The sequence below is a fragment of the Blennius ocellaris genome (genome assembly GCF_963422515.1).
Source record: "Blennius ocellaris genome assembly, chromosome: 10".
NCBI lineage: Eukaryota > Metazoa > Chordata > Actinopteri > Blenniiformes > Blenniidae > Blennius > Blennius ocellaris.
Window position 1 is genome coordinate 6,775,666 of NC_137659.1, and position 20,512 is coordinate 6,796,177.

General features: G+C 41.5%; 1 protein-coding gene across 1 annotated transcript in view; it reads left to right on the forward strand.

Annotated features, from left to right (window-relative positions):
* The window catches only part of LOC308135820 (guanine nucleotide exchange factor VAV3-like), a gene marked incomplete at its 5' end in the record, with an annotated part of 50,264 nt that extends 38,320 nt beyond the window's left edge, over positions 1–11,944 (forward strand). The window contains 5 exons of the mRNA XM_080503945.1: positions 1,746–1,833; positions 2,217–2,346; positions 8,025–8,078; positions 9,944–10,092; positions 11,312–11,944. Of these exons, the coding sequence (XP_080360071.1) occupies positions 1,746–1,833; positions 2,217–2,346; positions 8,025–8,078; positions 9,944–10,092; positions 11,312–11,353 (463 nt within the window). The 3' untranslated portion in view covers positions 11,354–11,944. The remainder of the gene's footprint in view (positions 1–1,745; positions 1,834–2,216; positions 2,347–8,024; positions 8,079–9,943; positions 10,093–11,311) is intronic.
* Positions 11,945–20,512: the final 8,568 nt, after the last annotated feature.

The following is a 20,512-nucleotide window of genomic DNA, read 5'->3' on the forward strand; positions in this document are numbered from 1 at the left end:
ATAATGGAGCTTTATGCAGCGAGCGCCTACTAATCATCTGAAACTGTATGATGACAAACGCTACAAGTGGTCATTTTGTGTGTGCGCACGCCAATGTTTATGTGGAGCCCATAGGAGTGAAGAACGACTGTGTAGTCACCAAATAGGAGTCATCTGTCTCGGTGTGTTACGCACCTCATAATTCAGCTCCCACCGCTGATGAATTCCTGACTGTATATTCATAATGTATCAGTGCATTTGCAGCGTGACTGTATTCTAGCCGTCCGATGGACACCGCACATGGAGATTTACAATGCCGATCGAGCCGCAGCGTAACGCTTTCTCATCACCATATGGGAGCCGTGCTGTATAGTGCTGTGCTTGAATCTGGCCTCCAGCGCACCTCCGCTTCTCCCTATAGCATGTGTGCACTGAACAGTACTCATGCATTTTCAAGGTTACCCCGTGTACTCTTTCCAAGTGCATCGCCTGGGCCATGATTCCCACCTGACATATGATAATATAATCACTTAATTATTTAGCACTCCATAATTCAAGCTCCACTCGCATCACCATACATTTTTATTTGTGGTTTTCTAATAGCTGTGTCTATTTTTTCTGTCACGTCCTGTAGAAATACAGATTTTTTTTTTCATAGTCAAATATGCAAATAAAAAGTACATCAGCAGGTTCTACTACAAATTCATGTCAAATATATTACAAAATACGCAATTATTGGTAAAATCAAACCAATCTATATGAATACGTTGACTGCACAAACACATGGAGACCAATTTATGGGAAAAATGTCAACAATTAACTCAATAAATGCACATGGATGCATGAGACAAATGGTAATAACAATAAGCGTCTCAGAGAAGTGTCTCACTTTCTGAAAACTGCAAATTGTTGATTGATTTTCTTTCTTAAAACACATTTCTTAAGAGTAGCCAACACAACACTGAGACCTAAACTGAGATATCAGTGATGCTGCCATGAGAGCTTGCTACCTCATTGCTAACAAACTTGCCTTGAATCCATGCTGTCAGGGTTTTTGTCAAAAGATACATAATACAACAGCTATAAGGCAAGGATTTTGGACATTCCACTATAGCAGGAGCATTTCACTATAATTTGCACAAGAATATTTCAATAAAATTGGCTTTAGTCCAAATTGAGTCCAAATTTCGTATCATTGTTTTTTTGATATGACAATAAAGAATCCTATCCTATCCTATCCTTTATTTTGAAATTGTAGCCATTTTCTGTCATAATTGTAAATATAGACATTTTCATCACCAATACTCTGCACCACAAGAAAGAAAAACTTCAAAATTTAAATCTAAAGGTTACAATGCCACTATTTTACCCATCCAGCTGACTCAACGTGAAATTGGACCATATGTGACCCCTTCAATAAAATGTGTTTGACCTCCCTGGTGTAGACACATTTTAAAAGACCAGAAGACACTGATTCATCTCAGGGAAAAAAGAAAAACTGTCAGAGTTTTGCGAGAATGCAGAATGAATTTAAAGTATAAAGTGAAGAAGGGACTCTTCAGCCATTATTATTAAATGTTCCCCATGAATCGGCTCCGATTTCACAGCAGGGAAACCCTGAAGGTTTCGTGTTGAACAAAGTTGCTTGGCTCAGCATGGCAACCGTCAGCTCAGACAGACCTGCGTGATGGTTCACCACAGAGACCAAATTGATGGTGAAGCATGTATAGTTGATTAGCAGCCCATGTCTTATTCATCCTCCACAGGTTCAATGATAAAGTCAAGCACATTAAGATTCTGACCAAGGATGGAGGCTTTTACATCGCAGAAGCTCAACTGTTCAAGACCGTGCTGGTAAAGGCTTTAACTTGGTATCGATTTTTTTTTTTCAAACTGCTGCAGCATTGATGAGTATAATCACTCTGACATTACACAACTTTGCACCATACTTCGAACGAAGGCAGTTTTCATGCATGCAAAAATGTCACTCATGTCACTCTTTTGTGTTTTTATGCTGCAATCAGCTGCTTGTTCTCTTGTGTTCTACCTGCCAATGTTAACCTATTTTCAGCACCTTCAGGAAATTACTCTGTGCTCTCTTTACTTCTCTCTTCAGTGCCAGATTATTTTCTATTATTGTATACAAGAAAGTACATTTCTGCATTCACAGCTGTGCAGTGATTCAGGTGGACTCACATTGAATACATGTTTTCTTCCCGTGTGCCTGTTTTAAACAGGACTTGGTGGAGTACTACAAGCAGCACTCTCTGAAGGAGGGCTTCAGCAGTCTTGACACCACTCTGCAGGTCCCCTATAGGGAACTGTCCAATGGAAACATGCCCAGGGCCATTACCAAGGTTGGCAGTGGTGAGTGTTTCTTCCCTGACGCTATCTGTCTGACAGGTGGAAACGCTACAAGTTCAGGTTGGATCTTGATCCGGTTGCAGTTGAAAGACCTTCTTAGCATTTGTTTTGACCAGTTTGGAGGACCACAGGGTTGTGCTTTTGCTACGTCGGATCGAGTCAGATAAAGCAAGAGGAGTTCCCCCCCTCCCACCCCCGGGATAGTTAACCCTGCTTGTAAAGCCTGTCTATATGACAGAAACATTCAGGAGTCTGTAGTTTCCCATGTTGGCACACAAGCAGCAATAAAACAAGCCAAAGCCAGAAACCATTTACCGTATTCGAATCTCAACTTCTGCACAGCGTTTTGTAGAACAAGCAAGCCTGTGCACTATTCATCTTTACCTTGAGGAACTATAGAGAACTGTCCTAACACATGCCGCAAAATCATGCTGACAGAGCATTTGCTTAGTTATTAGATACTCAAGTCAAAACTGTGCTTCAGTACCCGGGGCAGTCCGATCTTTGACGTCTGAGACATGCTGGAAATATTTAGCACAGCATAATGAGCGAACATGAATCCCCGTGGAAAAGCTTGGGCGAGAAGGCAGCAGCACTTCTCCTTGGGAGGCATGTCTGTTCAGTTTTACTTCATCATCTTGATGCAATGATACATTTACATCAATATTAGGTCCGTGTCTCATGTCTCTCCTCTCTTTATTATATCTAGATTATTTGTTATCAGATGCAATAATGCTTACTGCATATTTGTAACATATCAAACCTTAATCAAAACAATTGTATTTAAAGATCAATATGCACATAATTGGACATAAACTAAGCAAATCATCCTTCATCATCCTTGGGGAAATTAGTTTTTTCACATTAACCGATCCAATTTCCAGGATGCGGTGGGCAGCCACATTCAGTCGCTGCAGGGAGGTTGTGGGCGTCAAATGGCCCACAGTGGTGCCCTGTCTGTGGGATTCGACCACGCAAACCATTGATCTGAAGTCCTCTTCTCCAGGCCACCACTGCCCCAATAAGCCAATGGGTGTGGCTGCCGTGTAAGGTCAAATACCCATCCAATGGGAACAATTTTGGGGTGTAGTGCCTTGCTCAAGGATACTTCGACATGTCAACAAGGGGAGATGGGGAATCGAGCCTGCAATCTTCTACTCTACCAACTGAGCCGCAGCCGTCCCAGACATCAAACCAAAATGATAGAATTGCATGGCACTGACTTTCTGTGCAATTGTGTTGTGTGAGGCATGACACAAACAGGATTCGTCTATTCAAAAATTCATATAAACTCACATGCGAGAAAGCCCTCTTGGAATCTTAAAGTATCCAAAAGTGTTGCTTATGAGAGGGACCATGGCTGGTGCACAGCAGCATTATTCAACCCCACCTGTCTGATTGACAGACATAAATAAATGCATTGTCGTGCACACGTTCAAGATGTCCAGCCACTGCGTCGTTACGAGTCAGATGCTCAGTCACTCCCAGAAAGCATTCAAAGGATAAAAGTCAAGGGGGGGGTATTGAGGAAGAAGCAGATTAGAGGAAGTAGCGTGGAGGGAATGGAGTGTGCGAGGGAGAGAAAATTTGGATGGAATGAAATGGACAGACAGGGAAGCGAAGGGGTGATGGTAAGCAGGGGAAGCAGGAGAGCGAACGCAGTGAGCGACTGGAGGTGAGAAAGAGAATAGAATGAGATAGATGGCATTAACATGCAGTGTGCAACTGAATATGCAACTGAGCAGAGTGATAATATTACCACACGCTGGAAATAAGTGTTTGTTTTACCCACATTGTGACGGGGAAGATAAGAAAGTAGACAAACCAAGATGCCTGTCCACCTCCCCATGAGCTGACCCAGTCATATTCACACTATTTTATTTATTCTGCGTGACAAAAATATGCATAAATGTCAATCTTTTCATACTGCACATTGATGGGAATGACTTTTCAGAGAGACGCTGCAAGACAAAAGGTGCGGCGTGAGAAAGGTGCAGAGAGAGCGAAAAACAAAAGCAAGAGTGAAAAAGACAGTGAGCGAAAGAAATATAAAGGAGCCTCGGCAGCTCACTAGGCTTGCCATCGAGGTCCCAGTTAGGCCCCAGTGCCCCCAGGCAAGCACCGGGAGCCCGCTACTCCAAACGTCACACTCCGCACTCTGCTCGGCTCTGAGATGGCTTCACAATTTTCCTGACAGGACATGACATTTCACTTGGGCTGGCTGCAGAGAAAGCCGTGTGACAGCCGCCCGCTGACACATACCTGGGGGATACCCCTGGTCCGACCGAGGAACCGCCACTGTTTCCACAAAACTGAGGAAAAGTTTGCAGGAATGATCTGATCTAAAAGAGCAGGAAGCAGCTGGAGGTAAACTGTCTCAACTTAAAGGGAGATGTGCGTGTAAACAACCGCGGCTGCCGCATCGGCAGCCGTGGCAAGCCGACGAATGGTGGAACAAAGTCAAAGTTAGCCCTTTGAGTCTGCTCAGATGTAAAATTCTGCTGCATCCTTGTCCCTCTGCCTTCTTTGGCAGCGTCGGTCTCGCAGCGCATCAGGCTTCAAAGCGTCTCTGCGAGAGGTGTGTTTTTGTGTATCGCTGCCATTCACCCTGCTGCCTTCTCTGAGAAAAAGCCTTGACAGACCTGCCATTGCCTCAGTGCATTCTGGGATAGATTATTATTGCCTTAAGTCATCCACCCCCATAGACAGACTTAGTGTGGGCACTGCGTTCTCAGTCTGGTAAACAGCCTCCGTGGAAAGACAGATGTCACACCAAAACAAAAAGAGGAAAACACCAAAAAGAAATGGTTTCAATCTCACAAATAGACACCTCATTGCAAAGAAAATAGAATGCGAGGCTGCACAAACAACTACACCAAGCAGAAACACTGAAATATCATATAAAAAATAAACAAACTCTGGAGTAATTTGCATGCTCGTAAAACCCAGTCAGCATTTTTAATTAGGTCTGAGCGAATGCATTTCATCATGCGTGGACGCTTGAGCTCGGAAATCATTTGCAATACAATGATGTTCATTGTCTGTCAGGATAATTATTCGTATTATGTATTGATGTCATTGGGATATACAAATCTAATAAATTCTATTAATGTGTGTAAGTGTGTACATTTCTAACTGTGATCTAAAAACATTTATTAAAGATATTGTGGAACCACACCAATATACACAGCTCGATCACATTGAACTGCCTGAACTTTAGCAGTTCATAAAGTGCACCCAACTAGAAGCAGGAGGTTAAATAAAGCAGTCCTACTTTCATATAGGCTATAGTGTTTAGTACCAGCTATCCAAGACACTCAGCGAGAGAGCAATAAATGTCTGCATGCATTCTGGTCAGCCAATTGACTTGTATTGGCCTCTGCCTGTAAAGGAGAAGAAGAAGGCAGGCGGCCATATTGTTGTGTTGACAGGAAAGGTTTTCTTAGCATGGGGGTCCACTGGCTCAGATGTGATTTCATCTTGGACCAGAAGCTGTTGACTCTGCAGCGCCGAGCCCCAGACATTACCTTGTCGGGGCAGCGTGCCGAGCTCACACTTACCCACATGCTGCTTGCTTCGGCTCACCAGGGCAGAAACTAAAAATGTTGGTATTGATGCTTTTTGTGCTTTGTAACTCCGGGAAAGTAGTAGAAAGCTTCACAGTTTTCTAAAGCAATGAGGACAACTTAAGTTTCTTGCAGAAAAATTTGTATATTTGGAGTCTCTTGACAGAGTTGCCACAAAAAAAGAGTCTAATACATAAACACTGTGCAATCCTGCTTATGCTTTTTTTTAAGGTGTGCTATCACCTGAAAACCTTTGTTGAGCTTTAATTAACCAACCAAGCAACTTACCAAGCAGCCAACGAACCAATCAACCAACTTACCAAGCAACTCACCAAGCAAGCAACTAACCAAGCAACTAGTTTACCAAGCAATCAACTTACCAAGCACCCAAGCAAACAATCCACTAAATATGCAATCAAGCAAGCAACTAACCAAGCATGCATCTAACCAAGCAACTGACTAACCAACTAACCTAGCAGCAACTAACAAGGCAAGAAAGCATCTAACCAAGCAACCAACTTACAGAGTAACCAAGCAGCCCATTTACATTACATAAACTGTTAGATTGCCATCCATCCATCCATCCATCCATCCATCCATCCATCCATCCATCCATCCATCCAAGATTAATAAAAGTTTTAGAAAAAATAGACAATAATTGGCAGGAAAAAAGAGGAAGACGTTTAAGCAGATATTTAATAATCCTTAGACAAAAGGCTGATGTAATATGATACATTAAAATAAAATTCAAGCAAATAAATAGACTCCGTCTGCATCCTGCTCCCTTTGCCAGTCAGCACAGCCAATCATTGGCCTCCATCTCACCATCCTCCCTTCCTCCTCCACTGTTACACCAACCATCTCCATGTCCTCCAGGAATCTTTCCTCTTATCCTCCTGCTTGGCAGCTTCGCAACATCCTCTCACCGCCGCGACAATGCTCAACCTGAGCTGTCCCTCTGGTCTGTTCATCTTTAATCCTCAATGAAAATCTCTGCACCTTCATGTCTGCCACCTCCAGCTCGGCCTCCCGTCTTTTAGCCCGTGCAACTGTCTCCGAAGCATACATCATAACAGGTCTCATTACTGTGTTGTAAACCTCCAATTTCACTTCTACAGCTGTCCTTCTGTCACACTTCAGCCCTGGCATTCTTCTCTTCCCACTCCATCCTACCGGCATGCTCTTTTCTCCTATTTTGTACACTGTCCTTTGGATGGATGACCCAAGGTGCTTGAACTTGTCACTACCTCCTGTCCTCACATTTCCAAGTGCCTCCCTCTCATTATACATCACTGCAGTGAGAGAAAGAAAGGTAGCTTTTATGTTTGCATTTGAAAATGTTCATTTTATCCACTCATTTCAGATCCTCGAGGACAATGTTCCTGACAAAATGATAGAATAACTATAATTTTAATTTGCCCTTCGAATGCTTGATGCATACTGATATCTAATTAATGAAGATACTGTGTGTGATGTCAATCGGTGAAGTCTCTGATGCATTTTGGGGTTAGAATTAAAGCACTGGACTAATTGAGGTGTCGTCTAGGCAGTTGCAATGGGGCCATGCCAATATTTGGTGGGGGAATAGAATCGTTTAGTCAAAATCAGTGCTGAAACACAACAAAAACTTTGGCAAACTATTTCCACAGTGTACTGCAACCTGACATTTGTCTAAAATGTCATTGCATGGTATGTCTGTGAATCCTGCTAAATTGGGCTTTTGCTTGAGGCATGAACAAAAAAACAACAAGTATTCCCCCAAATACTACAAATAAAGACTCTAAGGTATACAGACTCACAAGTGTGTTATTGCCAACTGAATTGCCCTGACTTGCCATGTCCTGCACTGCATAAAACTGCGCCAGGTGAAATGACAATATCTTTGGTGTTTGTCGTTTCGTCCTCATCTCGCCGTATCTGCTTTTATTCCTTGACTTTGACAACTTTTCCCTCCCTCTCTCTCGCGCTCTCTCTCTCTCTCTCTCTCTCTCTCTCTCTCTCTCCTTTACCCTCTCGCAAAATTCTATCTGTCAAACTTGTGTTTACTTTGCCTATGTTCTTTCTTTGCTCCCAATACGGCCCGAACCCCCCACCACTTGCTCGGCTCCTCTGTAGTTCCTCCTGGCGGCTGCAGCTTTGTTCCTCCCTCCTCCTCGCCTTTCTGGTCAGGTACAGGTACAGCTTATTTTCTCACTTTGTCTCTCCTTTGCTGCACATTTCCAGGTTTCCAAATATAAACGGTCTTGTTTTTTCTGGGGGTTTTTTTTGCCTCTAATAAATAATGTAATCAAATGATCCCACTTATACGTCATATTGCAGATTGTATGAGTTGCCATGTGGGAAAACCCATTCACATAAGCCTGTAATTAAAATTCTGAGATATTATGAATTTCTGCCAGCTGCATTTCCCATTTCATGAACATAACTGCAAGAATTTCAACAAACCCATAGCAACAATTGTCACAGAGACCCATCGCTGGCATTTTATAAAATCCAGAAAAACACCATCAGTTCACCTAATTAACAAGGGGATGTGTACTTTTGTTTGTGTGGCTTCATTTAATGAGCCATAACAAATATGTTGCACGGAAAGAAAAAAAAAACGGTTAATTTGGGCTCAGTATCTATTAAAAGTTGTGATTTTGGTGCTAACCATCTTGACGTACAGGGTAAAAGCTCCAGAGCTTTAATCAAATAGTATATATTTTTTTGTTTTGCACAGACTGCTGCATTATGCATGAGAATATCCTACACATATGTGTACATGTGGGTCGATCTGTGTGTGTGTGTCTAAGTGTGTGTGTTGGTATGATGTGTCCGTCTTTGCCCGAGCTGACAGGCGTGCTCCTTTCATCCAGTGTATCGCGGCAGCCATGTCATCTGTATTTCCACAGATAAGGCAAACAAGCATACGAATGCTGGTGTTTACGTGTGATACGAGCCCCTCACCTGCGTGCTCGGGACTAACCTTGTGTCGCCCGATAAGTGAGGATGCACCGCGTGAGCCGAGTTCAACATGAACTTTTAATAAGATCGACACATGACCATGATAACCCGTCACCTCTCGCACGAGCAAACCTTGTGTGTTCTCTCTTTTCTGTCTCTTTGCTTTCACGTGTAGTGTGAAGCCCTGAGTCGAGGCTTTTGATTGCCTTACCATATCTTTACTTTAGAGAGACAAAATAAAAGATATGTATTGAAAATCTTGTAAAAAGGATGACTGCCAGTAATATACCCGTGCACATTAAAGATGGCTTCATCTGGGGTTTTTTTCTTGGATTATAGTTGTTGATTCAACAAAAATGTCTTTCAAAACAAATGCTGAAAGACAAACCACATTTATATTTCAGACTTTAACTGATTCTGCAGTAAAAAGCTCTTTAGATTGAGGATGGACTACTTTGATTAATGTCTTGGCCAGAGAAGTCATTTGTTACTCAACCCTGAAGAATATAGCTCTGAATTGATGAAATGGAACATATTTTTTCACATTTAAATATACTTAGTGATATAGTGCCTACACAATAATTATATATCAGGATAAATTGACATTCTCCACCTCATCATTTCTCAAAGCAATATTTCAATTATTTTTAACGATGGGTTCATATACTGCAATTAAACTTCAATGATCTGTCACATTGATCAATTCCCACACACCAGAAAAGACCAAAAGATGCCATGCAATGTGCAAGACCACCTCTGTGAGAAAAATGGGGTCTGGTCTCCTGTCCATGTAGGTGAGGATGTGGATTGAACCCAGATACTTCATATTGAGTGTTATTAGAAGTTGAAGCTTCAGTGTAATTCTCGTCATTTTCAACCTCAAAAACAATCTGATTTAATGTTCATTTGGAAGGAAGCTTCCTGATTTAATGTGATATTTCCTGCAGAATCTGTAATTTAATATAATGCAGGTCATGCACATTCTTATCTTGAGAGTTTATTCTCTATTCTATAGCATCCTTTCGATATCTGTTACATTCTGTAAAATAATTCCCAAGCATAAGATCTGGTCTGCGTCTCTCTCTCAGTCTTCTCTCCTAGAGTTGTGGGGATCGCAGTGGCACGATACGACTTTTGCTCAAGAGATACGCGGGAACTCTCTCTGCTGCAAGGAGACATTATCAAGATCTACTTCAAGATGTCAGACGGCTGGTGGAAGGGAGAGGTCGACGGTCGGGTAGGTCCACAACGAATGCCCACACTGCTTTTTACAAGTGGAGTGAATTTGATTTTAGTCTCTGAACCTCATTAATATTTCAGTGTGCTTCAGAGTTTAAAATGATTATATTTGGACAGAAGTCAAAACATTTTATTTATGTTTTACAAACTGACACGTCTATTATAACATTGCAGATCAGAATAGAATAGAATACTTTAATAATCCCAGAGGGTATTTTTTTTTTGCTGCGTTGCGCCACACAGAATAAATAAAATAGAAGGTAATATACCAATAAGAATAAAAATTAAATAAGTTGTATCAAACATTGATATATATACAAGGCTAAACAGTGAGCAGTATAAGCCTAGAGGAATGAAATTAGTGGATAAATACAACAAATATTATTAACAAAGAGGATTTGTCTTGTCTTCTGCGGTCAAACCATTAAATCCTGGAAGCGGAATGAAAAGAAACTTTACTCCCACTGGTCTGAATGGGTGTGCTGTTGTCCAGATGAATATATTCATTTGAATTGAGTAAGATCAGAGGTGTCAAACTCATTTTAGTTCAGCAGCCACATACAGCCTGTAAACTGGTAAAATAGTGCCATAATAGCCTTTGAATTTTTAACTTTAAAGTGTTTGCCTGTTGGGGCACCGAGTATAGGTTTTGAACATATTTTTGCAGAATGTATATATTGCCAAACATGAGTACAATCTCAACAAAAAACAAATTTTAATGATATTTTCTGGTGCAAAATTCACTTAAATGTAGAAAAAACCCCCAACCTTCTGAAACTGCTGCATTTCACAGAGTTTTGCATGAATGATTTCACAAATCACTTTGTGTCCGCTACTCTTAACAAGATGGTTAAAAAAGTCAACGGTTTCATTAGAATTCTTACAATTTGGTCAGTTCCTGGGCCAGATGGGAGCCTCTTGCACGCTGGTTTTGGCTCACTGGTCTTGTGTTTGACACCCCTGAGTTAGATTAAACTCAGGTCACACCTGGATTGGACTGTGCCAAACCAGCTTTGGTGTGATTGCACTGTTAGATGATCTCTTTAAGAGTTTTCATGCTGGTCTTGGTCCAAGATGCACTCCTGTGCAGGTGGATTAAAAATTTACTAAAGTATGATCTTCACACGTAATTCAGTTTTGATTCTGGTTTGGACTTTAAAATCAGTCCACATGTGTGAATATAGTCTGAAAATGTTTTTTCTTCTGCTGTTTCTCAGGTGGGCTGGTTTCCCTCGACCTACGTGGATGAGGAGGACTGACGTCCCTTGTTGAGTAAAGTCAACTCGGCCGACATCCAAAGCTGCCCACCCAAAGTGAGAGCCATGCCTCTCTGCCCCTCTCGGTGCTCTCAGCCACGTCTCTTTGATATAAGGTGTAAAGGGGAGCCAGCGGTGCCCTCCAAAACCTTCGACTGCCCTCCGACAGACTCTGACATAGAGGACGTGTCAAATCACTGATTCCAGGAGCGTCATGCCATATCTGGCCTCTCTGCGGCCCTTTCAGCCCCCGCGGCCCACCGGCAAGAACATGTGCTGTACCCAGATAACCCCCCCACCCAGCCTCTCACCTTCTCTTATAATTGATGACTCCATCGGCCGACGTGAGACTTGCCTTCACTGTCATCCTGTTTCGATACTAGGAAGGCTCAGTCCGGCCAACTGGAACACAGATCCCGCTGACAGAGCGCCACCAGGTACTCCACCAAATTGAAATGCAGATGCTGAGGAGCTTCAGCTGTTGCTGGAACACTGTCGCCCTCCCAGCTCTTCAGCCGTCTGCATTCAACTTTCCTCCGTTTTATATTTAACAATTCAAATCACTGGAAAGATATGACTTTCTTATCTGGAATTGCCTGCGCTCAGTGCGTCTTTGGATGGAAAGTTTTCAAAAATAATGAAGGTCGTGATTCTCGATTCACATGTAATGTGTATGTTACTGACGTGTGGACTTTTTTTTTTATGTTGTGGAAAGAATCGGCATCTGGGTACAAGTAGGTATTATTGTGGATATTCATTGTGTTATTGTGGAAGAAATACATCTTTTATAAATTCATGTCTCTTAAAAGTTATTGCTGTTCTACTATCATTTCCTATAAGCCAGAGTTTATGTGAATATTTACCTGGACTTTAATTTCAGCTTGAGTAACACTTGATAAATGCACTGCAAAAAAGGGTAGTTTTGTTTTACTAAACTTGAAAACAAAATTACTTAATACAAGTGAATCTGTCCGTGCACTCTAAAATGAAGATTATACTGTAAAATCATGAACTAAAAATTTTAAAACCATGTCTAAAAAAATGTTTTATATTTTTGCAAGAGACAAATATCAGTGCGTCTTTATCCTGCAAAGCACTATTTTAACATCGACTGAAAAATTTGTCTTTTTGTAGGATGATGAGGTTGATGCGAGGTTGCAAACTATTACAAGTGAAAACGCATCGTTGTTGCGTTTTCATTTCAGGAAAGTTTTGTGTTTGAATGGCAACGTTTTGAAAACAATGTCCGTTTACATGGAAATTGCAGAAACAATGAAAACAATGTAGTTTTTATATTGGGCTTGTAATGGGTGCTGTTGTTGGTTTTTGCAATGAAAGTATACACACATGCAGCAAACAACTATTCGCCATAAACATGAACAAAAGGAGTTCCCATTCTAGTGAACAGAGGATCAAGTTGGAATGTTATTATGGCAACCCATCAAAATAAAACTACTAGGTCACAGGACAATATGGACTGGGAGTCATGACACGAGCGTGTGCAGTAGCTGTGCTCCTGCCGTCTCCACTGAGACGGAGCCTAAGTGAATCCAGAAAGTTTCCCATTTCCATTTTCCAAAAGTCACACCTTGGGAGCCACTTTTAATGATTTGACTTTTGGTTAATTTATTAATGTTTCTGCTTCTAACTTCTGATTAGCACATCTCAAAAAACACAACATTCCATTACGTCTGAGCTCATAAGAATAAATGGTGCATAATAAAAGGAGACTGCACATTGGTTTAGTAGTCAGCTCTGGAGGGAATCGTGTTTCAGTGGTGTCACAGGGTGTCGTCAATGGTGCTAGAGGAAATTTAATGTCCAGTCCTTTAAAAAAAAATAAAAAAATGTATGCTTTGTTTCAGGCATATGGAGTCATCAAAGAGAAATGTATGCACAAAGGAATAACAAAGCCACAATAAGTTTGGAGGATTTTGTAATCTATACTTCCGTGTGAGCCCCTTCATCTTTTTCATCAAGCGCAGTGGAAACCAGAGAGCCCTTTTACATTCCACAGATTTTGTGTTTACCTCACCTCTTTCTGGTTTCAGAATGAATGATTCAAGGGTGATGTAACCGGCGCTCACTGTCGAGCAAGGTAGCACAAGGGCGTTAAGTGATGCTGTTTTCCTTCAGACGTTCACACCCCGCTAACCATGTGTGTGACATCAATATTTAATAAAAGCTCACTCTTTGTATTGTACTTTTGAAATTTGATAAGCTATTTTCCCCTCTTCAGACAAATGTTACACTGCAGGAGCAGAGGCAATGCGGTTGCATCACAAATCAGCGCCGTGTCTGTGACAGTGGAGAACCGGCAGCGCTCGAATAACGGCTAAATAAACAAACCAGAGAGGAGAGATCAGGTCAATGCACCGAAAAATATTCATTTTCTTTCTGAATTTGTCATAACGTGATAAAAAAAAAGGATTTTCAGCAAAATTGCATTCTCTAAGCACTTTTTTAACGATACAATATAATTCATTTTGAAAAATTCGAGACCAATGGAGAAACTAAAACTGCTGCCAAGTGTGATCAGCCTGTAGGCGCTGTGTGCAGAAAATGTGGTTTTCTTTAATTCTTTGATCCAAACGGCTGATCTAATTTAAATGAATATGGTGTGTAAAAACATAAACCATATCGTACACTAAGCTTCTATTCATTTTGGTTGACAAGGTCAGAGATTAAGGGTGTCAAGCTTATTTTAGTTCAAAGGCCACATAAAGTCCAATTTCCTCTTGTGAGGAAACAATGTAGCATATTAAGCTTTGAAATAATAAGGTTTTTCTTTGTTACGGCCCATACACAATAAATGTCTATATTTCCACAAAAAACAAACAATTATACAAAAATAAATAGTTTTTACAATTTCCTTGGTTTGACAGATGGATTGGAGCCTCTTGAGGGCCAGGTTTGGCCCACAAGTCTTATGTTAGCACTCTTGCCTCATAGTGAGTATATCCCAAGTTCAATTCTAAGTTATATCTGTGTGAAATGTGCATGTTTTTCCAGACACACCAGTGTTTGTTTATTTAGTATTTTTTTAACACCACAGTCCAAAACATGCTTTTGAGGTCATTGACTCTAAGGCCCTGTTTACACGATGACATTTGACATGACAACACCCAATCTGTTAAAAAAAAAGAAATATGTTTACACTGCAGCAGCGGACACAACGACAAGGATGTAGTTAGTATGCCGGGCCAGACGAGAGCGCTGTTACTTGATTTTGTAATGAAACTACACAGACGTGTGTGCAGAGAACATTACACTACAAATGTGAAGAAAATGGAGAGCACCCGAAATCTGCATGGACTGATGACGCATCGGATGCTATCAGGGGTGAGTCTTAACTATACAACTACTGATATGGACGCTAAAACTAGAATATTGACCGCGAGTCATACCACTACGGGACTGCATGCGCAACCGGAAGGGGGAGAGATGCGCATGCGCTGTGACAGGCCAAATAACCTCAGGCAGTCCCTGCAGGAGGGAACAGCGACCGTGAAAGAATCTTCCCACCTTGGGAGCCAGGGTAAAAACTTTGCAGATACAGTGGATCCGCACACTGGTGCCGTGTAAACGGACACCCCAAAAATGAAGAAAGTTTTACAAGTCATACTTTAATCATGTTTAGCATGTAGCATTGCTGGAGTGTGAACAACGAAGCTCTTGAGATACCAGTATCTGTGTGTTTTGTGCAGCTCATACAGGTGCTCATAAATCAAATGACATTATGAAATGTGACAGACTGGAGTCAGATGAGTAACACGTTTCAGTCGTGATGCATGCTGAAATATGGTTTTACAAGAAATCAAAAGTTGGAGCTGTCGGAGCTTCATTGGTGAACAGTTGGCTGCTTAATTCATCAAACAGATGCAAGATATGAGTTATGGGTTTATGGCTGAAGATTTTACAGTAAGCTGGCTAAGATTAGCTCCTGTGTACACACAAGATGCTGTACGTCTGAGTCATGTCAGGAAGTGACGGGTACAATAATGTGCAAACGTTCAAATGACAAAATTTGATAGTATCAAGATAAACCATTTTGTGTGTATGCAAAATTTCCACGTCTTATGCAACAAATTCTACAATAATTTCATCATAAGACCCATTTTATGCATAAGTTCATATTTTTGTGTCGATTACCTTCCTTGTTCTGAGCTTGTCTTAGCATGCATAAATCTGGAACTGAAGTGTTTTTACGAGATTGTTTGTATATTTCACGCACTTTTATTCATTCCTTTCAGTTCAGTCACTATTCCCTTTCAAATATAAGAGTGCATTTGCAGACTGAAGCCTCACAGTGTAGGCATTCTTGTAATGTAAACACTCCCTTGGGCTTTCTTTACCCCCACTACTCTGCAGCCTCTCTGATGACCGAACCGAGTAGAGGGAGGGCTCCGCTGTGCTAACTGTAGCCCTCCCGTCACAAAGAGGCAGAAAGAATGGCTCACCTAATACTCTTCCTCTCCTTAATCTGCCTGTTCCTGTCTTAATCTGAGATGAAAGGCGACGACAGAGGAGTTGGACAACAGCCAAAGAGAGAAAAATAGATCTACAAGGTTGCACGTAGATAAAGTGCACGGGGAGAGAGGATGATGAGGCGAGTGGAGTTATGTTTGTGCATCTAAGGCAGGGACAAAAGGCAGATGGAGAGGGGGAAAAAAACAAAACCAAAATGAGGCCCTGCATCATCTTTATCTGTCTTGAATGATTTCCTTAACCCCAGTCTTTGCCAGTCAGCCCCTCCGGATCTCTATATGGGGTTAAACAGGGATTTAACAAAAGCTAGAGCTGCCCTCAAATACGGTGAGCTCTCAGTTTCCTCTCAAAAGGGCTTGACGCTCTGGAAGACTTTATCTGTGAGATTTACATTCAACTGCTGACTTGTGACCATCAACCCTTCTTACAAAATCATAATTCCGCAGCTATAGACTTTTTGTGTATTCAGACAAGATACATAAAAAGCTGGCGTGCAAGAGAAAAGAGTACAATAAGAAATATATATCCTGGGGTGTTACAAAAGCAACAAAGGCTGCTGACATTTACTTTGATATTATACCACAGAATCAAAGTTTAATGTATAACCGGACCAATAAAAGAATGAACTTTTGCTGACAGTGATTATCCATCTATCTGTTTTCTGAACCACTGAGGGTTGTAGAGGTTTTTGTCCAGTCCCAGGTTACATATTGGACACACTGAAATCTATGTGCAGTTTATAGTCATCAACTAGTCTCAGGTCCCGTTTAGACAACAACATTTAGTGCAAACTTATCGTTTTTGCATTTTCGTTGAGGAAGAGTTTCACATTTGCATGGCACCTTTCTGAAAACAATGTCCATTTACACAGAAACGGCAGAAACACTGAAAATTATGTAGTTTTCATGTTGGGCCTGTTGTTTGATTTTGTAAGGAAACCACACACATGCCCACAGAGTACAATACCTGATAAACACTTAATAATGGGAGTACGAGGACATTCGTATGGACAAACGACCAAGTTAGATTGTTACCACGGTGACTGTCAGCTATAAAACTACCAAGTTCCAGGAGAATATGGACTGGGAGTCACTCAGGAGGCAAACATTGTTGTTGTCCATCTACTGAGCATGTGCAGAAGAACTATAAACTACAGCTGTGTTGTGCATGCACACTAACAGCAATTTCACCATCTGTAGAGCCCAAGTGTTTTTGAAAAGTTCCACCTTGTGAGCCGGTTCCCAAAAAATTAATTCTCAGTGGCTACTAGGGCCGTGATGCACATGCGTCGTTGCAGGGTTTTTGAAAAGTTGCATCTCCCCTCGCCCCCCCCCCCCCCCCCCCCATTACAATGGAGACAGTGTTTTCTAAAAGTTCACTTTAAAAACAAACATAAAAAAAGTTGCATTTTCAGAGATTCTGAGATTCTTTGTCATGTAAATGGACCCCAAAATGTGACTAAAGTTTATCATTTTCATTTGCATGCAACTTAAACCATGGTTTTGACTGGGAGGACATCCAGAGCAAACTTTAATAATGATCAGTAGCTCTTATGTTTATGAGTTTACTGGCTAACCGTAACCCCATTTTAAAAACTGGGGGGAAAAAAAACAACTGCATTAATTACTTAGCTGGAATGTGTGGACCCAAACACAGACTTATCAGGTGGTACAAAAAATGTAATTTATTTAAGAAATAAAAGTCCAGGGAAGCCAAAATCCCCAGTCCACAAAGTCCAAAAACCAAACGGGTAACACTGGGGAGCTGGGACCGGTACATGGACGAGACAGGTTGACAAAATGAATTGACACAGACAACAGACAATGTGAGGCTTAAATACCCTGGGAAGGGGTGGACACAGGTGGAACCCAACAATGGGTTCACACAGAGGGAGAAGGCCAGTGGTTAATAGGAACCATGAAGTGAGACACAAAGGGGCAGACACAGAGACCTGACAAAATGAATATAATGGATATCAGCCCTCGCTTGAATTAAATTACAATTATTTGCTTAAACACTATTCAGAAACCTAAGCAATATTGCACAGTGCTTTGACTCCGATATAAAAAACACTTTGTGAAATTATTATTTTTTTTATTACCTTAGAAAATCAGACAAGTTCAATCATCATGTAACCTTAGCCTTTCCTTCTCCAATCAATACTTGCAGAAAGCAGCAGGAAAATATAGAATATATATAAATGTTTTTCACACTAAAATTGTTAATAGCTGGTATTTACATAAAACTTTCTCATATACACGCGATCAATTTGAAGTATATTGTAAGGCTTCATATATTGTTTGAAATGGTTACACATATAGTTTGAGTAAGGCCAGTTTAACTCCAAAATTGACATTTTAAAATTAGGATTTCCTGTCTAAAATCAAAAGATATGACAAGACAGGTTGTTCTGCTGGTGTACTTCAGGTTTAATCTCTATGTCACCCCTCCAGGGAAAACCCCCACACTCCTGACACTCTGAAAACTGAGGGTCTAATTGCTGTGGTGGAAAGAAAGCCAGATGGAAGGAGTAACCTTTCTTGAACACTTTCTGGAATTATCTGTGTTGATGAGGGAAATGCTGTTATTATTAGGTCTGAACAATTGGTATGACAGGATTGTATCATGTATACTCCACACCGCAACAAAGAAAAGTTAAAATTTAACGGTTATTATGACACTATTTTACCGGTCCAGCCCATTCAAGTTAAATTTGGGCCTGAACTAAAATGTGTTTGACACCCCTGAATTAAGATGTAATAAGTGTAAGCACATCTTATTAATGTGAACCCATGCTCTTACGAGTCGTTAGGAGGAATGGTATGAATCTGTGCAATCTGAGGCATTTAGAGAAACAAAAACAACAAAAAAAACAAGAAAAGAAGAAAGTAAAAACACACTCACCATTGGCACGCTCAGCATGGATGGTGCTGTTAAGTCTCCGTGAGGACTTTGTCAGTGCTACGCAGCAATTAAGATCTCACAGATCAAAGCTCTCTAAATGAGCTAATCCTTAGAGAACTGCTGCTCTCTCCTTCTCTGTCTCTGTCTCTGTCTCTCGCTCTCTCTTCTGTCTGTCTGTCTCTCTCGCTCTCTCTCTCTCTCGCTCCCTCACCCCAGTTACTTCCTCTTGACTCATGGCTCCATGTGCTGACTTTGCTTTGATGCTTGACAGCAGTGGGTCCTCTAAATGTAAAATGGTGAATAAATGTGCATTAATGGCTTACACTTTCATATCCTTAATGCCAATTTGCACAGACTCTGGGAGCGTGTTTTCAAAGGTCTGAGGACGTAATTGGTGATCATGAATTGTTCGCCGCTCAATCTGATGCCCGCGTGCGGTGCAACCGAGTACCGAAGCCGAACACAAACTTATGGAGATCCTATCAGCAATTGAGGCCTTTAGTACAACGCTCGATTGCGAGCGATATTAATACATCTCAGCCCGAGTCGGAGCTCATGATGCAACAAGCCCCCTCTGAGGGCGGCGAGCTGGAACCGGCGCCGGCGTGAAAGTGGGCGACAGCTTCGAGGTCAATAGTTGTTCAAAGGAGCGTGACGCTGCTCGCTGCTTAGCGGGTTGGTCATTATCATAGGGAAAGTGGAGCATCTGCCCGTGACTCCCGGGGACAGGTTTAACGAGGTGCTGCTGCTTGTCACGGGGGCAGCTTTGGCAGGGTCTGCCTGTCCCTCAACTCTCGCGCCGTCCTCCAGGTCTGTGTGTTTACAGCTGCCTCCTTCCATCAGGGAGCCATTGTTTCATAGCAGCCTTTTGTGATGGAGGCTTCGGTTGTCCTGTTTTATTTCTCCCCTACTGTAACTTGATTCCCTTTGTTTTTGGATTTTTTTTTTTTTTTTATCTCCGCATTGTGTCTCTCTCTTACTCCCATCAGTCTGTCACTCTTACTGGCTGTTCTTTCTCAAACTGTTGCTTTGTACTCGTTATTTTCTTTGGGATTATGTGCCGCAGCTGCCGCCACCTGTGCCTTACTTTCCTCCAGTCCGCAGATTCAGTCAACACCGCTTTGTAACAAATGTGAAACAAATGTTTTTTGTTAAAATAGTCAACCTCAATTTTAACTGGCAGCAATTTTCGAGCCCGTTTAAATGACAATGTTTCAAGGAAAAACAAGTTGGGTTTTTTTCCGTTTTCGTTTCAGAAAAGTTTCACGTCACCTTCTCAAAACAATGTCCGTTGACACGGGAATGGCAGAAGCACTGCAAATGATGTAGTTAGCATGTTGGTGCTGTTGTTTCTTTTTGAATTGAAAGCACACTCACATACGTGCAGAGAACAATATGCATTCAATTAATTCAAAGAAAGAATGTAAACATTAACAATGATGAGTGACGACAGACGATGAAGTTGGACTGGTACTACAGACGACTATTAAATGACCAAGTCCTAGGAGAATATGGACTTGGAGGCATGACACTACTGAGCATGTGCAGAAGAAGTATTTACTCCAGCGGTGGTGTGCATGACCAGTAGCAGTGTTTCCACCACCAGGAGGCAGGCACTGGATTTGAGAAAATGCCGGCTTCGCTCATTTGCACTATATAGTTTACACTCATAAACCTTAACCCTAACGCAAAAGTTCCACATTGGCAGCCGTTTCCAAATAGTTGTTCTTTAATTGGCTCAGAGCACAGTTGTCACGTAAACAGACCCCA